The sequence below is a fragment of the Colius striatus genome, chromosome 1 (assembly GCF_028858725.1).
Source record: "Colius striatus isolate bColStr4 chromosome 1, bColStr4.1.hap1, whole genome shotgun sequence".
NCBI classification, from domain to species: Eukaryota; Metazoa; Chordata; class Aves; order Coliiformes; family Coliidae; genus Colius; species Colius striatus.
Window position 1 is genome coordinate 183,288,271 of NC_084759.1, and position 17,869 is coordinate 183,306,139.

The 17,869-nt window shown below is 40.0% G+C and overlaps 1 protein-coding gene across 1 annotated transcript in view; it reads left to right on the forward strand.

Moving 5' to 3' along the window:
* The first annotated feature begins 294 nt into the window (after positions 1–294).
* Positions 295–17,869, forward strand: part of PTPRZ1 (protein tyrosine phosphatase receptor type Z1) — a 139,168-nt gene continuing 121,593 nt past the window's right edge. The window contains exon 1 of the mRNA XM_061988747.1: positions 295–404. Within this exon, the coding sequence (XP_061844731.1) occupies positions 347–404 (58 nt within the window). The 5' untranslated portion in view covers positions 295–346. The remainder of the gene's footprint in view (positions 405–17,869) is intronic.

Consider the following 17,869-nt stretch of genomic DNA (forward strand, 5'->3'; position numbering starts at 1 on the left):
ACCGCACACACCCGCGCGCACCGCACACACCCGCGCGCTTCCCCGCAGGCTCCCACGCCCTCGCCTGCGCGGCGGGAGGTGAAAGGAGGGAGGGCCCCCCTCGGGCCCCGCCATGCACTGAGCCGCGGCCCCGCCAGCACCCAGTGCCGCTGATCCCGCCCGCCCGCCCGCGGCGTGGGGGCGGCCGCCGGGCGCGGCCGCGGTGCGGAGCCGGCTCCCCGCGGGGGAGGGAGAGAGCGGCTGCCCGCGGAGGCAGAGGGGCAGGCAAGCAAGCGAGCAGGCAGGAGGCAGAGCGGCTGGCGGACGGCAGGCAGGCGGACGGGAGGCGGCAAAGGACGATTTGGACATGCTCATTCTAGGGCGCTTGGTTGCTTGCATCCAGCTCATTTGTATCCTCAGAGTGGGTGAGTGACATTTGCATGAATTCATCTTTGGGTTTCAGACTAACTTTTCTTCCCGGGCTCCGGTGTGGTGTTCTCCCTGTGATACCTTTTTCGTTAGAGCTGCGGGCGCAATCATCGGCGGTTCCACACCGTACAAACACGCTGTCAGCACCACGGCAGGGAGCGTTTTTCCGACTCCTTTTTACCTCAGCCTCCTGCTGCCGGGCTCCGCGGGTGCGCGGTGCCTCCTCGCGTCCCCTGGAACAGGCGGATTACCCTGGGGCGGGGGGGTGTCGCCAGCCCATCGCGCCGCTGCCCCCACAGCGGCATCCCGCCGAGCTCACCGCAAGCACAGGGGTCTGGCCGCGCCGGGCAGCCAGCGCTCACGGGGGAGGTGGGGGAAAACCCCTGACGGGCAGTATTGACATCGGGCTTCTCTGCCCACCTGAGGGCAGAAATTTTACTTCAGCGTCTCTCATCAGCTGTTACGGAGAGCAGCGGGGACGGGTGCAAAATTTCAGTCCAAAAAAAGGGCTCGTTCTCCGCGAATAGGCAACGTTAGTGGTTGCCCGAAAACACGGTCTAACTGCAAAACACCGCAAAACACGACTCGCTCATTCACGTGGGACCCTGCGTACAGAATATGGATTCCTATATAGATTTTTGTTGGGCTACTTACATAACCAAATTAATTTGCAGCTCATTCAGATCCGTGCAGCTGGAGCGCATCCTGAAAAGCACGCGATGCCCTGTTACTCGGTGTTATTATTATAACCAGCGTCAGTCAGTTGACGCTGTTTGAAATGCTGTCTTAAAATACTCTGCCAAATAAATATTGGGAGCTTTAAGTGGTGGGTTTTGTAGCATATTGAACGATCATTTTGAATCTATAAGCTTCTATCAAATAGCTCACTAGAAAATCCTAGTTGTTTGCTTGGATTTAAGTATGAGGAACTTAGGAGCTTCAGCCCATTATGTACAAAACCAGTTTTACAATAGGTCTCTCGTGATAAAGTAGGCACTAACCCACATTTTCCACCCAATAGGCGGTGCTGCTTCTGAGACCATGAAGCTCTATAAACAAAGATCCCTGTTAGGTTGCTGGGAGGGAGTGAAAACGATTTCGTATCAAGTTCTGCTAGGAAGAGGAAACTACTTGCAAAAATTCTGTCATGGGAAAAATATTTTTGCATCCTTTCTGAACAATTCAACTATAAGTGTGATGAATGTAGTTGACCTTTAATTCAAATGTATGATCTCTGTAAGAGCATTAAAAGCATTTTAGTGTCATTTTTAATCTATTTCTAAAACCAGGGTACTTGTTCTAATATAATTCTCTTATAGTAGTTTAACAAAGAATGGCCTGTCATAAAACTTTTGATAAGTTTTCGTTACATTTTTCTTACCTTGCCAACCTCTTTCCTAAAATTAAATGTACTTCCAAGACTGTTTAAAGGTGAAAAAATTAATAGGTGTAGTATATATGTGTGAAGGTATTTGAAGATGTGGCAGCACAGATGAACTTCTACCATGATATGATCATAATGTAATACAACACCATTCAATTTTGGATACTAACTTCCCTGTTCAGATGATCCTACCACATCATAAGCAATGCAAGACATAAATATAAATATCATAATGAAACTTGAGGTTTTTAATAATTTAATCGTATTTCTTTTTAGAAATGAGGTAGTTTTGTGTAGTGTAGTATCCAAATACATAATGGACATGTGTGTGGTATATTCATGAATTTAGAAGTTCTGATAGAGTGGGAAAACAAGGTGTTTTACTCAGATGTGAGATATAATGTGTAACTACTTTTTTTTCTCTAGACTAAAAGAATTGTTTTCAATCCTGACCTGAAGGGGACACCCTTTCTAGATGCAGTGGTTGATTTGGTCTCCATGGTGGATCATTCCAAAGACTCAGGAGCTAGACTGTTCATTGTGTTCAACAACATGATTGCTCCCAAAAATGAATACCCTGTCCAGGTTATTAAGACTAATTTCATTTGAATATGTTCCTCTTTGAGTATCTCTTCATAATTAAATATGCTTTTGTAGTATGAGTTCATAGGAGTAAATATTTGTAAGAATTTGGAGATTATTTCCTTTTGTTTTTTCTTAAAATAATTGATTGCATTCTACCCATGTGTGGTTCCTAGGGCTTGGTGAGACAGGAGGGCTGGGTTGGACAGGCTGGCTCTTACCTTTATTGCTGGTACAGAAGAAACAAGGTACAGGGCTGTGTGAATGAGACATTGCTGAAGAGCATGCTAGGCTGCCTCTGCATTCTGGGACTGTGCTTATCAGCTCAAGGCTAGGCAGTGTGTAGGTCTCAGGCTCATTTGCTTGTAGGTCCAAAAAATGTTGAGTTCTCAGCTGGTCATGTACAAAGCTCCGTAGGAGATCTGTTCTGATTAATCTGTTTGGGAGGTTTGCTGTTGCCTCTGGGAAATTCAACAGGTAATCTTGGTCTTATATGTATTCAGAAAAGACAAGGTGGTCAGATCAACCTCAGTGAAGAAAACTTATTAGAACAGACAGGCACAGAGTTCTTTTGGGAATGACAAGACAGTGACAGTTTGTTCTCTTGTGTTATTGAAGAAATGCTTAGGGGCCTGATTCTAATATCCCTGCTGAGATATGAATAGCACCTTCCTCCACAGCATTACTGAAGCCAAGTACTGATGTAATTATTTATGGAGCAGGGTATTATCTGAGTATTCTCAGTGAATGCCATTCAGTGAAGTTCAATGGAACTACTTGTGGAGTGAGATGCTATTCAGTCACAAGTAAGGGCACATGAGAAGTCCTGTATGATTATTTGTGGACACTACTGTGTAGTTCTTTCTGTTACTAAAAGAGGGGGAAAAAAACCCCACCTTGTTTGGACAATTCACTTGCTTTTTTACTTTTTTATTTTAAATGCGAAATATATGAATTTGTAATATATGCAGCCTGCATTTATCTCATGCTGAAGACACTCTTTGAAATTCTGCCCTGTTTTACTGATGTGTTCCATATTCCCCCTTAAGAGTCAGTGGGGTGTGCCCTTTTTGTAGCTCTTGTCTCATTGTGCTTATGGAAAAATTGTCTGGAGTCTTTTCAATAAGTAGACTATTTATGAATCTGAGTAGGCAAGAAAATGTTAATAGGAAATGGAACGTGTTCTAACAAATCACAATATCATAGTGGCTAAATTTGAATCCAAGACGTATAAATATTTAGGCAAGACTTAAAAAATATTCCCTGCTCTTACTAGCAAAATGTGTGGGTAATTTCCCCAAATAATGTAAAAAATCCCTCCAAAATTAGCTCATCTGTGCCTTACTACTATCACTGTCTGACCTCAACCGTGGTTTTGCTTTTCAAAATGCAGCTAGTTAAACTATGCATTGTTGAATCAGTTATATCTCACTTTGATTTTTCACTATCTAGAAGAGATCTCTCTCTCATTTTGAGTTTGTTTTTGGCATCACACTACCATGACTTTATTCACACAGAAGTAGTAACATTTCTCTAAACATTCTAATTTTTTTTTACACAACTGACATCAGAACTATATTTCCAAGCTAGGAAACAGCATATATCTCACTAACAACAAGAAAACCAGCTTCTCTGTGCTCCTGACTGGACAACCCCAACGAATAATGACAAGAATCTGAAGGGCAGCATTGGCTGAGCTTTCTAAATCCAATCACATTTTCTGTTCATTCTCACGTTCACATGTTTAGATTCAGTAACCTTAGACTGTTAAAGGGCTAAGGGATCTGATCCTTCTTTTTTACAGTAACCTCTTATTTTTGACAACATTTTTGTAGGTCAGATACTTGTCATGCTTCAAACTCAATTACATCCCATTAATATTTCTGTATATTATTTTAAATACGTTAGCATATTTTCTGCTTAAAATGACATGTTCCTATGGATGATGGTGCACAGTTCCTATGGAGAAACTTAGTCTTGCTGTATCTAAAACATAAGAATTTTAGGACCTTTCAGCCATCTCTTTTAAACAATTGTATATTATGCGGCTATGTACCATAGAGATTGGTATATACTGAAATTTAAATATACAGTATGGATTTATTTGAGGTTCAAATACTGGCAAGCATGAGAAGTTGTGCAAGAATGAATGACATTTTCAAAGTAATGTCAGTGTAACCTAGTATTTATTCAGCAAACTAGCCTGTAGAACATATCTGAAGTAGTTAAAGCTATAATTTTCAATTCTGAATCAATACAATGGATAAAGAGAGTATTCTAAGTTGAATTGCCATTGCTTTATCTCTACATATATTCTTCTATCTGAATTTGTGGAGAGAAACTAAGAAATAGATATAAAAATAAGGTGGAATTTGAAGCTATTATAATCTGGATTGCAAAGCAGGATGTTAATTTATGAGTGTAGGCACTTGCCCATTTCTTAGGGAAGGCTATTTCCTTCATTTTCTGTGCTCATCATTGAAGTGGGCGCTTCCCACTACGAGTTCTCTAATTAGGAATTTAAGGGTGAACAGATTCTGTTCTTTCGCTGACGATTTCAATTCCTCTTCAAATGTGCCGTGCTTCTCAGTATTCCCTGTAGGGCCTGGAAGTCTCTGGCAGTTCCGGAGCCCCCAGCTCCCATTTAACAGCCTGATTCTCACAGCTTCGTGCACCATTTATGTGGCCTTCTAGTAGGAGACATCCTTTGGCTATTCAATAAGCTCCTTTTCCCATAAAGACAAAAGTTACCTTTTTGAATACATGTCAAGGCTTCTGCATTAGAAAGATAAATCAACAGGAAGAGAAGGACTTACAGTATTAAACAAAATGCACTAAATGAAAGATAGCATTTTTTTTTAGAAAGGCTGAGACTCCAATCGACGCTTGGCTCCAGCAGGTTGTTGAGGAAATGCTGGCAGCAGAGCACTTTTGTGGGAAGGTATGGTGCAGGTCATGTGTTGAATACAGATTACTGAAGTTGGCCATTTCAGTCTTGAGGCTCAGGTGGAAATAACTGGAGACTGCAGAAACGAGAGGAGGGTTTATTTTGCCTATTTTGCATTGCTGGCTGATAATGTGGCACTACCCAGTTGAGGTGAAATAATAAGTCTTTTTAAGAAAAACAGGCACTGTGTAAAAATGTCATGGATTATTCTAGCTGAGACATGCCTCTCAGAAGGTCCCATTGCTTTCTACTTCTTGTCTGTACTTGGATTTAGCTACTTCTGGTAGATCAAAGACTCTATTTCACCCTAGACATCAATATTTTTCATTATTCTAAGCAAAGACTTCAGGAGATACTGTTTGAGTTAGCTAATTTCAGAACTCCATATTCTGGTGAAAATCCTGTGGATGACTAAAATACTATGCTACATCTGATGAGGAAATCTCAGCGCTGAAAGTAGGACACCAGAGCAACTTAGATGCCTGAACCCAAAATGTTAAGGTCCCTGACTCAGCTGTTAGCCTTCAGGCAGATACAGTTCCTCTTCTATACATGCCTTATCTGACCTTATGATATGCAACTCGGTGCCTCCTTTTCTCCCAAGTTTAATTCATAGAATCACAGAATTGTAGGGGTTGGAAGGGACCTTTAGAGATCATCGAGTCCAACCCCTCTGCAGAGGCAGGTTCACCTAGATCAGGTCACACAGGAACATGTCCGGGCGGGTTTTGAAGGCCTCCAAGGAAGGAGACTCCACAACCCCTCTGGGCAGCCTGTGCCACTGCTCCGTCTCCCTCACAGTAAAGTAGTTTTTTCTTATATTTAGGTGGAACTTTTTGTGTTCCAGCTTCATCTCATTACCACTTGTCCTGTTGGTAGCTACTATAGAAGGGATGTCCCAACCTCCTGAAACTCACCATTTAGATATTTGTAAATTTTTATAAGATCTCCCCTCAATCTCCTCTTCTCTAGACTAAACAGCCCCATTTACCGCAGCCTTTCCTCATATGAGAGATGTTCCAGTCCTTAAATGTTCCTTCAGATGAGTTCCCTGATTCCTAAGTCTGTCAGGCTTCCCTAAATAGACAGGATCAGGTGTCTTGATCTGATTGCTGTCAGTACTTTTATGACAAAGGACAAGGCGATGGTTGTGCCAGCCTCTCATGCTGTGGCCCAGCGATTGAAGTGTTTTACCGAGGAAACAGAGTCTAGAGGTAGAGGCTTGTTCAGAGCTGAAGGGATTTGAATGTAAATTGCCTGCTTCCAAATATGAGGTTTTGTCAATTGAGAGGATTCTTCATACTTCTTGTTCAAGCTGAAGCATTTTTCCTAAAGAAGAAAAAGGAGGGGGAAAGAAGGGTCAATTACAGAAGAAGACTAAAGAGAAGAATAATAACGTCATTATGCCACTGCATAAAATCATAGTAACCTACTTCTTAAATATTGTGTATGCTTCCATTCCCCTCATCTCAGAAAGGACATGGCAGACTAAGAAAATTAGGAGAATGACAACAGGGAATCTTTTTTCAGGAATGACTAAATAATCTAGGACTCCCTGGCAAAAACAAAGACAGCTTAAAGATTTATTTTGTAGAGCATTATAAACTTGATGATAGGAACACATTCTTCACTGATTCTTCCAGTACAAGAGCAAGGGGATAGCAAATGAAAACAGTAGGAAATGGGTTAAAAAATAAATTAAATGAAAGGATAGTTCTTCCTGCAACAGATGATAAGCTTGAGAAACTCTGCTCTAGGTTGCTCTAAGAATAAAATGTTTTGAAGAGATACTAGATAAGCTCTTGAAAGAGAAATCTACTAGAGGTTTGCTAAGCAGATGGAGACCACTTCCATTTCAAGAATTTTTGGAGCTGGAAATAGAGCCTGGGAGAGTTTGCAAGGAAATTTTCAAGCACATTGCATAAGTTTGAATTTTTCTTACCGTTCCTTAAGCATTTGCTTCAGGACTTTGGAGGCAGGCATCTGAATTGGTGGGATAGTACAGCAGGAGAGGAAATTTGAATTCTTAACACCTGCTTCTACTCAGTATTTCATTATCCAGTTACTGAATACAATGCAGTAAGTTGCTACCACTACCTTTTCTCTGGTCATAGTCTAAAAAGGGCAGGTTTTGCACATTTCTTCAGAAGTTGTAGATACTTACTCTCAGAAGGCAATTCTAGGCTGCACTTCAGAAGAACCCAGCCTCCTAGAGGTGGGCAAAGCTCTAACATGTTTCCGCCAGCCCAGCATTTTACATCACTCGTCCTGGGCAACTGAATGCTATTTGAAGAAGTCAGTTGTTTGATACTGCACTCACCTACCTAGCTTGCCTGAAACCAGTGTAGGAACCTGTACATCAGACTCTGTATCGTACTGCTAGTGCCTAAGAGATGGATGATTCAGCTAAATGCCGTCCTGCCTCTGGACTTTTGTCTAAGCCAGGGCTCCCAAATCCATCGAATTCATTGTTTACACTGCATTTTTGAGCTTCAGCAGTATTTCCTCCTCTAGTTTTTTATAGCATCCAGTTAGACACACAAGGTAATATATTTTTTCCCTACAGCCTATAGGGAAAGCCTGTAGCCTTTTGTGTTTCAACAAACTTGACAGACTGTAGAAAAGTCACAGTTTGATATTGGAGATCCTAATTTGCAGATAGGATTCAGCAACATACATTTCTGTATGAAGGTACTTGGACAGCTCCCCTGACTAGTGAGAGGTTTCATTAAGAGCTTTCAGGAGGAATATGTCTGTTAGTTCTTTGGCTATGAATTGTCATCATTGCCACAAGCTTCTGCTACATACTGAATTACTTGAAAACTGAAATATAAAGCAGGTAACAAAGAGGTATCCATCTTCACTGGCTTATTTATCTGTTTGCTGATAGGATAACAGTAAAAGCAGAAGAGAGTTGATTAAACAGTAACATCAGAAAGGGTGAAATAAGAGAAATCTAGAGCACTTCATTGTATTGAAATTGTGTTACAAAATTGGTCTCTGAAATGCTTTAAATAAAGGATGCTGCATAAAATAAATGAGATCATATATATGTTAGTGAATGAAAAAGTATGATTCTGTAAATGTTGTACAGAATTTGACAATTCCTAATTCACTTAAAATTTCTTTGGGTATCATGACATGTTCTTTAATTGGGACAGGTTTTCTGTTTGTTTTTTTTTTTTTGAGAAGCTATCCAGTTGGGTTTTTTTCCCTTAGGTAAATGGAAGGATTTAATTACTTCATTGAGATTTAGGCTGGCTTACATCATAAGTCTTCAAAATACAATTTTCCAAACATAATGTTATTTTTCAAAGTCATCAAAACCTTGGGAAAGCAAAATTTGTAGTATTCTGCAGGGGCAGCTTATATTGAAGAAACTGAAAGCTTTTTGAAAGCTAAAGCAAGTATTTTGAGGAAAAATTAAGCCTTTAAAATCAGTGGTTAAAAAAAGACTTCAGTTGCCTTATATGCTGAACTCCATGATTTCATCAGAAGTTCCCAAAAAGCAAAACATCTGCTTGCTTTGACTAAATGTCTAATGATCAGAGTAACAGCTGGCTCTGTAAGAGTGACCTAATGTTACTCCAGGCAGTTTGTCTTCTAGCTCCATCTCCAAACTGACCAACTGTAGTTCATCCATTTCTAGGCATTTGCAAAAATCTTTTTGTTCCAAGTGTTTATCAGATGTTTCTATAATTTCCTTTTGTAATTCTTACTCCGATAGGTGTGTGGAAATATGATAATTAACAAATTTGGCAAGTTGTTAATTAAGGAGCCTCCTGCCAGCCCCCTGAAGCACTGCTGTTGGGTATGTGGCACCATGTTAGATGGTGTACCCGCCACACAATCCATACGCCCACCATCTGCACAGAGTTTGGGGTGAGTCCTATGTGGTCTGTGCCTAGTTCTTTTTTTGCAAGCTTTTATTTTTTTGGACAGTAGCTTTTCATTTCCTGTATCTTGCAGTGTTGCAGAAAAATCCCAGTTTTTTTTTTAAACAAAAACTGTATCACTGCAGATATATAGAGCACAGTAAAAGTACTTCTATCTCTTTTCAGTGGAACTATGTGTGAATAAATCCTGGATGAGAATCAAGGAGAAAAAGATCCAGAAGAGCTGTTTAAGTATTAGGATATTGCCGACACAAACCCACATGGATGTAAGCTGACAATGTGCAGATTTAAGCTGAAAGTCAGAACAAGGTTCCTATCCATTGCAGCAGTGGGATTTAGGAAAGTCTTTCCGATGATAATAGTAGGAGCAGAGAGCCAACCTTTTTTTTTTTTTTTTAAGAAAAGAGTATCAAGTTTTTTGCAAGATTCTGTGGCTCCTGCAATAGGAGAGAACCCCATCAATGATCTAGGAGCCCCTGCAAGTGAGTACCTTGGTACAGTTTCAATTGTGCTAAATAAGAAATTTGCAGTGTGCACCAGGCTGTGTTGTCCAGTTGCCCATCACCAAAATAACATGGAATAGTCATACCTCATGATGGATATAGGTGGACCTGCTTCAGCAGGGGAGATGGGCTAGGTGATCTCCAAAGGTGCCTTCCAACCCGTACCATTCTATGGTTTGTAAGCTGAGGTACTGGGGGCTGTGTTGTCACTTAGCACCTCGAGTACCAGTCAGCATTTGAGGCTTCACTGAGTAGTAAAACATCATAAATCTATCCAGGAAAAGAAATAAAGTCTAATCTGAAGTCAAGGAACTTAAAAATGTACATTTGGGGTTTAATTACTGTACTTTGAGGCTGATGACCAGTTTTTTGTTTTAAATAAGATTACTTGTACAAGCACAAGGTAAGAAACCTCCCTTAAATAAAGGTGTTTGAAATCTCATGTGGTTGTATGTCTTCAGGAGGTAGGGGTTTAATTAAAATACTGTCCGTTAGAAGATCTTTGAGAACTGACGGTGCTCTTACTTTCTCACATGATGCAGCCACAGGAAATTTCAATTTCTTCTATTTCAGTGTCAGATTTTACATTGGCTGAATTCTGAGAGTTTTCGCAGGTGCATCTGCCCATTTCTCATTACTCCTCTCCATGTCCTCCTCACACATTCTCATATACATGGTTTGTCCTCCCTGACAGACCCATGAACTCTGCTCAGCACATGCACATTTCTCCAAAGACAAGGGCAGTTACATGTTAATTTACTGATGTAAAATTACCCGTGCAACTTTGTAAGAGTTCTCCTTGACAGATTTCTGTCTGCTTTTTAATGTGTCTTTCTTAGGTATCTGATACAATTCCTCTTCACTGTTTCTTCCTGTATTTTGTATTACCACTAACCATCTCCCCTTTATTTGGGAATGAAGAAAACGGCACACATATTTCTGCACAGTTGTCTGATCGTTTAGTCAGAGTTTTAGATTTTGGTATCTGTTAATGAGAGAGAGAAAACATTTCTGTATGTAACATATATTTAAGCAGAGGTCAAGTCAGTATTACATTCAACAGAATTAATTCAGGAATACTTACACTAGAAATTATTCTTTTAATCCATTAGTGAAAAATGCACCCATACAAAAAGATTGTGGGCAGATGTCCTTCATTCTTGAGTATTTTTCAGTCTTTTCTCATTTGTGTTATCCATTGTGGGATTTGTCATGCGTGAATCAGCAGAAAAAACATGTTTCCATGTGGCAGTAGTCTTCATTGTCCAGTATGGGAAATTCCAACCTTTTTGTGTGAAGTGGTAAGACCATGAACCAAAATCTGCTAAAGATTTGTCTGAGTAATGGCATATACTTACAGCAGGAAAGATGACAACAAGAAAGGACATATACTGTTCTGGAGTATGTGCACATGTCAAATGATCTGATTAGCTTTTGCAACTATTTAAGTGTTTACAGTAGGAAAAGAGATTTATTGTATTAAAACAAATTGCAAGTGCAATTTAGAGCAGATTAAAAATACTCTTATTGCCTAGCTGAACAGGAGAAGATGAGTTCAGCTAAATCAGGTGAAGCTAATAAGGCAATGATGCATAATGGATAGTTTCAAATTCCATGCATTTAAGTGAAACAGAGGAAATGTGTATGGGGCAAGGAGAAATTGTAGTCTTGGTTGTGGTGAACAAGGTAATATGAACTAATTGTCTTTTTCCAAAATGATCTACACATTCTATCACAATTGTAAATAGTGCATTTGAATAAAACTTTTGTCCAGGTTTTAATGGAAAAGTTACAATTATTGAGGGCTTTTTGTTTATTGGTTAAAGAATTCTTTGGATGTGCAAGAGTTTTTCTAGACATATGAAAACCTGGTCTCCTGAAAATCTGCTGTTCACTTGAAAGCAGTTGGAAGTTTGACTCACTCAGAGTAGGTTTATGGTTGAATCAAAGAAGAGGTTTAGTTGCCTTGCACTGAAACTCAAAATACTGGGTTAGGCATCCTGCTTGTCATGTACAGGGCACGAGAGTTAAAGGCATCTAGACTGGGATTCACTGCAGTCATCATGTCCAGTGCTGGGATATGCAAGCCTGGCTGGTAAAATATAGACAGGAACCGATAAAAATGTGTAAAAATGTAACAAATTGGTCACTAACCCTTAGGGCCACATATTGGGTGTCTTGTTTAGATAGCTAGTCCTGACAAAAAATGTCTTGGAATTCAGAATTGTTGATCTTACTACTCCTAAAACAGCTACAAGACACTAATGCTGGAAACTTCTCATTATCATGTAATAGTACATTTGCCAAAGAAACAGGAGGCATCAAACCTAAACCTTTCCATGCAAGGGAGTTTGAACCATGGCTGTGGAGAGCAGTATCATCCACAGGATGACAGAGCAGAGCAGTTGAGGATGGATAGCAGGGCTGATCTGTACCCAGGCTGAAGATGGCAATGGTAGACAATTTTGAAAGAGAAAGCTTCACTATCTAGTCTAATGAGCAAGATAAGGTGGTCCAGCACAGGTGGTCCAGCACAGCATTTCCAGGTGCCAGGCTAGATTTTTGCCTGACTTTCTTCACTATGCTCCCCCTACCCTGCCCCAGAAGCAACAGCTGCTGCCATGTGCACACACCAAGTCCTTGGTCTCCTGCTTTTGCAGCTCCTTCCCATCCCCCTCAACCACATCCCTCCATCACCATCTCTCCGTGGCTGCAATGGTGCATCTCTCTGCTGGGATTAAGGCACCTGTGGACAAAGGCGCTTGGCTGCAGAGGCAGCCTGTACTATTGGGAGGGGCACCCTGTCTGGGCCAAGGGATAGGAGACAGGCCAGAAAATAATGTCCTGTATGCTGGATTAAAGCCTGAGGTCCGCAGTTGGACCATGTTAGGTTATGCCTCTCAGTGAAAGGAGTGAGATATGGTGTTCCAGTCCCTGTCAGTTTCATTATTCCTGTCTTTTATCTAGCTGCTATCCAAGTAAAAAAACACAAGGATTTCTTTTGTCTCCTGTAGTTTTGAAACCTGCTGAAGAATGCTACTGTGTGTGCTGGATGGATTGGTCTGATGCATATCTAGGTCTCCTGAGCATCTCTGAATAGCCATCTACTTAACCCTGGATCCATGAAGTCTGTGCATCTTTCAGTCTTGGAGCAATTCCTATTTTTTTGTGTGTGGCAGAAACCAAACCAGTTATACACAAAAGTGTACTGTATCTCCCCGAGAAAAGAAAACTGTGGCTGTTACACATTAGTCTGTGTAGGAAATGTATGCATTTGCGCTACCCCGGTTGGAACAGCAGAAGATTTTCTGCCGCAGGCAGGTATGGCAACTGAGTGAGCAACAGCTGCAGTGTCCTGGAAGAAAATACAGCATGTGCTCCTTTTTGTAGCAAATCAGCTGCTCTAGATGGCATAGAGACAACAGATTCATTTCCCTGGTGAGTCACTAAGCCTCCCTAGAGCCCCGTATCTCCAAGGCTTTCAGCAAGGTGGAGCATATTACGATGTTCCCAGTCCAGCCAAAACCTTAAAGGCTTAGTCAAACCTATAATTAATTAGCACTTGTGTAACACTTAGAAGATATAACACGCAAGATGAGCACTCAGGCTGTTGCTAATGATTTTAAATCTAGGAAGCAACTTCCTAAAACCCTTTGAAATTGGCAATTATAATGTTCTGCCTTAGATGGAAAAGCTTTGATTGCTCCAGAGCAGGAAATAAATGCATGACTTCAGCTAGAGAGATACAGTGACAGAACAGTAGCAAACTGCTAAATACACTGGTGTGGCAGAGCACCAGAGGGAGATATGCTGTTGCTCCTTCCAAAACTCAATTCAAAGCCAGTTTTGGAATTTATGTATTACATAAATGACTGTCAAAGTGCTAGGAAATCTGCAGTTGTGTATACTTATGGTCTGAAGATAAGGCTTAAAGAATTTTACTTTCATGCTTTCTTCACTTTTCTTTGTTTTTAATTTCTATGCACTTAGAAGACTACATTTTGATACCGTGGTAGAAGTGAACCTAATGAAAATATTCTGACCTGTCCTGTTTTATATTCCAACACAGAAAATCTAGTAAGATTTTTTTTTAAAAAAAAAGGTAAGATTTTTAAAATATGCTAAATATATCTGAAAACCTTTTTTTTTCTGTTCAAGAATGGGAATATTTTGTAAAGAAACTAACTTAACTGCAGTCTAGAAGCTTGATTTTTGCCGTGGTGTTTTCCAAGCACAAAATATGTGAAGCTGTCTTTTTTGCTTGACTAGTGCGGGTTGTGGGTTCATCAATGACATCCACCAAACTGTTTCCCTAACTTATTCAATTTTTCATGAGGTGATTAAAATTTAAGAGGTTCTTTGATCTAAAGCACTGTAGCCTTTGCTTGTAAACGTTCTGTGCTTTCTCAAATGACTTCCAGTTATTCATGGGTAGAAGAAAGAAAATAAAAACATTTTAAGAAAATTAAAAGGTGTTAGAGAAAGACTCTTTTTAAGGATGTATTGATATTTTGAAGCTAGTAAAGTGCTGTCACATGCAAATAATGTGTACCTGTTAGAGGCTTCAGAAGCATTTTACTTTGATTAATTGCTTAATAAATTATTTATAATAGATTTTTGAGTAAGTGAAAAATACTTTTCAAGTTGCTTCCCAAAGGAACAAATATTATTGTAATGGTTTTATATCATAATAACAAAATTAAGTTACATCCAAGTAAAATGAGAGGAGAAATGTATCTCACTACTTGTCCGTAAGCTTTCCACTGCAGGATTAAATGTTAGTACTATGCCTATTGATACAATGCCAATATACTTCAGACATTTTACAAACATTTGAGAGATATATAATTAGCAGTGGGAAATAGAGCCATTTAAATTACAGATTGTACTTATTTCATTCCATAGACAGATGAATCCTGTAACTGGGATTTTACATGTGTTGGATATTTAAACAAAATTGGGATCTGGGGTTAAACTGAGATGTGGAGATGATGGATAATTAGGAAATTGCTATCATTTATTATTTATATATCAATGACATGTAAGTGCATTTGTCAGTGACCAAGGTTTCATTGTGTAAGATACTGCATGAGCACAGAACCAAAACATGACACCCGGCCTAGGGAATTCAGAAGTGAAGTGCAAGAAGAGAAGCCAATAGGACAGAAAAGATGGGAGGAGCTGCTAAGAAAAAGTCATAGACTAGCTGGTATAAAAAGTTGTGAATTTGGTGAAGCAGCAATCTGTCACATCTTTTCTAGCCATTTCTACAAGTGAGAGTTTTCAAAGAGGTATTGAATGGGTCTGTCTTCTCAGTTCATCTGTAAGTTTTCATCTGTAGTAATACTTTACTCAAAGCTGTCTTGTGTGAATAACATGTTCTATTTCTAAGGCTCTTTCAAGAGAGAAAAGGTTATCTCCAAGTCTTACATTAGAAGGCTGAGTCCCACTGTGTGGAAGTTCCACAGGTAGCCCTTGCATCCTCCATGGGACACAGCACGTGCATACATGATCACCTGAAGCACCATGCCTGGCATGTAAGCCCTGGCAACACTTACAGATGAGGACAAGCATTCACCTGGAGACTGAATGTATTCTGGTGATCCAGTAAGAAACTGAAAATCATGAGACCTGGAAGTAGAACATGGCAGACCGCCAGCTCAGGCATTTCATTTTACCTTCTTTGCCTCAGCTTGCTGTCTGTAAAGCTGAGACGAGATCCCCATACTTTCTGAAGTCAGTTCAGGAACAAAAGAACTGTGTAAATAGCAGGGTGCACAGAAAGTAGAGTGTGAGTGCTGGCCTGTAAGGAGACAAAGTATTCTGCTTCTGATGACAAGACAGCCCTTTCAGCATGAACATGGCCTTCCTAACAATGTACGGCTTAACTTAGGTGAGACTACATGTACATTTACACCTCACAACTTGGGTCACAACAGCTGATGTTCATTTGTCCTATGGAGGATTCTCTCTGATTATAATCCTAAATGAAATTTCATACCCTGTATGACCGAATGGTACTGGAACCCATGGACTGAAGCAAGGCCTGTTACCCATGGTCCCAGCTTGAAAGTCAGCATGGAGAAATGGGGCAAAATCTCATAAATGTTTGCTATATAAACCAAAGCTCTGGCATCTCACAAAAGGAAGAGTTGTACTGAATTGGGGATACCACTGATTTAATTTTATCTAAATGCTGTAATGTAATGTTCATACACGATGTATAGCTAGAAGTGTGGTAGGACAGTAATAACATCCTGAATTGGTACATGAATGAATCGGCACAGCTTGTCTCTCTTACACCCTGCATACTGACAGGTAAAAAGAGACATGGGTCCCTTCACACTTCAGTGTTTGCTGCTGGTTACCGTGCTGTGGTATCCTGATACATTACTGTTGTCTTCAGTTCTGACTTCAGGAAGGTAGTGCTCTGTATCCATTGCTCATAATTCAGAAGGCTATGTTGACTTTTAAGTTGTGACCATGACATAGACAAGCACCTTAAATTGTACAAGGAAATAGTGGATAAAAACCTACCTTTCTTTTTACTCTGTCCTTGAAAAAAAAGCATATTATAAAAATGAATAGAAGGGCCATTCCAGATTTCTGTTATCTTCCCATACATGATGACATTAAGAGGGGGAAAAGGAAAAAAAAGTGTTTATTTCTACTCACAAGAAGAAATGGAAGTTTCCAGAGTTCTTGTTCCAGAGTTCGTAGAAATTGCACAGAGAGACAGAGAGGAAGAGAGCAAATGGAGGAAAAGAAGAAAAAAAAGAAATCAGTAAAGGAAGCGTGAGAAAGAAGAAAGAGAATGAAGAAAGGAAGGAGAAAAGAGAAAGTTTATAAATGAGACATACTTGGCACTTGTGCATCTTCTCATATTAAGTTTGGTGCTGCTGCAGTCTGCAACTACTCGCCATTTGTAGCTCACAGAACTCATAGACTGGGGAAGGGATTTAAATTATTTCTACAATGACTTTTACAGTCATTACAGTACCAAACCCAGAGAGAAATAAAATTAAGGGACTGAATCCCAAGCTTTCAGTCTCAGCTACTTTTAACAGCTTTTTTCCACAGAGTGAGGAAATTAAAGAGGGTAATGGTACCAGTTTCATCTTTTTTTAAAAAAAAATGAAGCAAGATGGAATTTATTGCAGAGCAGTTTATGAGATGTTCATTCATCACAACAGAGAAAAATAATTGTTCAGAGCAAGAAATGAGGAGTCTTTATATATCTTTTAACAGGAATTGTATATAGAACTTTCTTGGCATCAACAACACAGTGATCTCTAAAGACACATTGGTATGTAATGCTTCCAGAAGATAGATAGTAAACAAATTATAGAAAGGTGCTTGTTGGCACTTGCAAGAAGTGATGCAATGAGAAAGGCAGTGCTGGGTTTGAGGAAGGAAGACACCATTCCCTGTCCTCCGTACCTGCACTTCCACAATGCCTTGGCCTCTCTCTGTGTGACCCAAAACCCCTTCTCTCTTCTACACATAGAAGACTTTATGCACTTGCCCTCTTCTCTTCCTCAGCCCCACAAGTAAATGTGACCCAAATATCCCTTACAATTCTATTCTTCTAGAGGCAAGAAGAGTTCTTGTCTGAGAGGGGAGGAGGGAGTACTACAAAGCATATTCTGGGTAATTCAGACTTGCTGCCTCTAGCAAGCATCTATATCTGAGATTACCATTTAAGTTCTGTTTATACAACATTCAGTCCCAATGCAGCAAGAGTTCTGTGGATGTTCTGGCACTATTACAAATAAATCATATTAATAGTCATTAATAAGTGAGTGCTGACAGTGATATTCAGACTGTAATGACCATTGTTATCTAAAAACCCCCAAGGAGCTTTATTGTTTTGAAAAGGGAAAAGCATATTCTTATTCTGGAAGGTAATTTGGTTGGAATAGTACATGTCATTTATAATGAATGCATCCAGACCTAACGCTGCCCCCTTGCACAACAGGAAAACCCAGGACTTGATGGTAAAACTCACTACTGAGCATGGCAGACTGCTGTGTCTATGGGCAGAATATAATTGTATATTACAGATCAAGCAGAGACTTTGCTGCTTTTCACCAGCTTGTATAGACCTTTGGTAATAACTGATTTTGTGAGGGAACATCTGAAAAGGAGT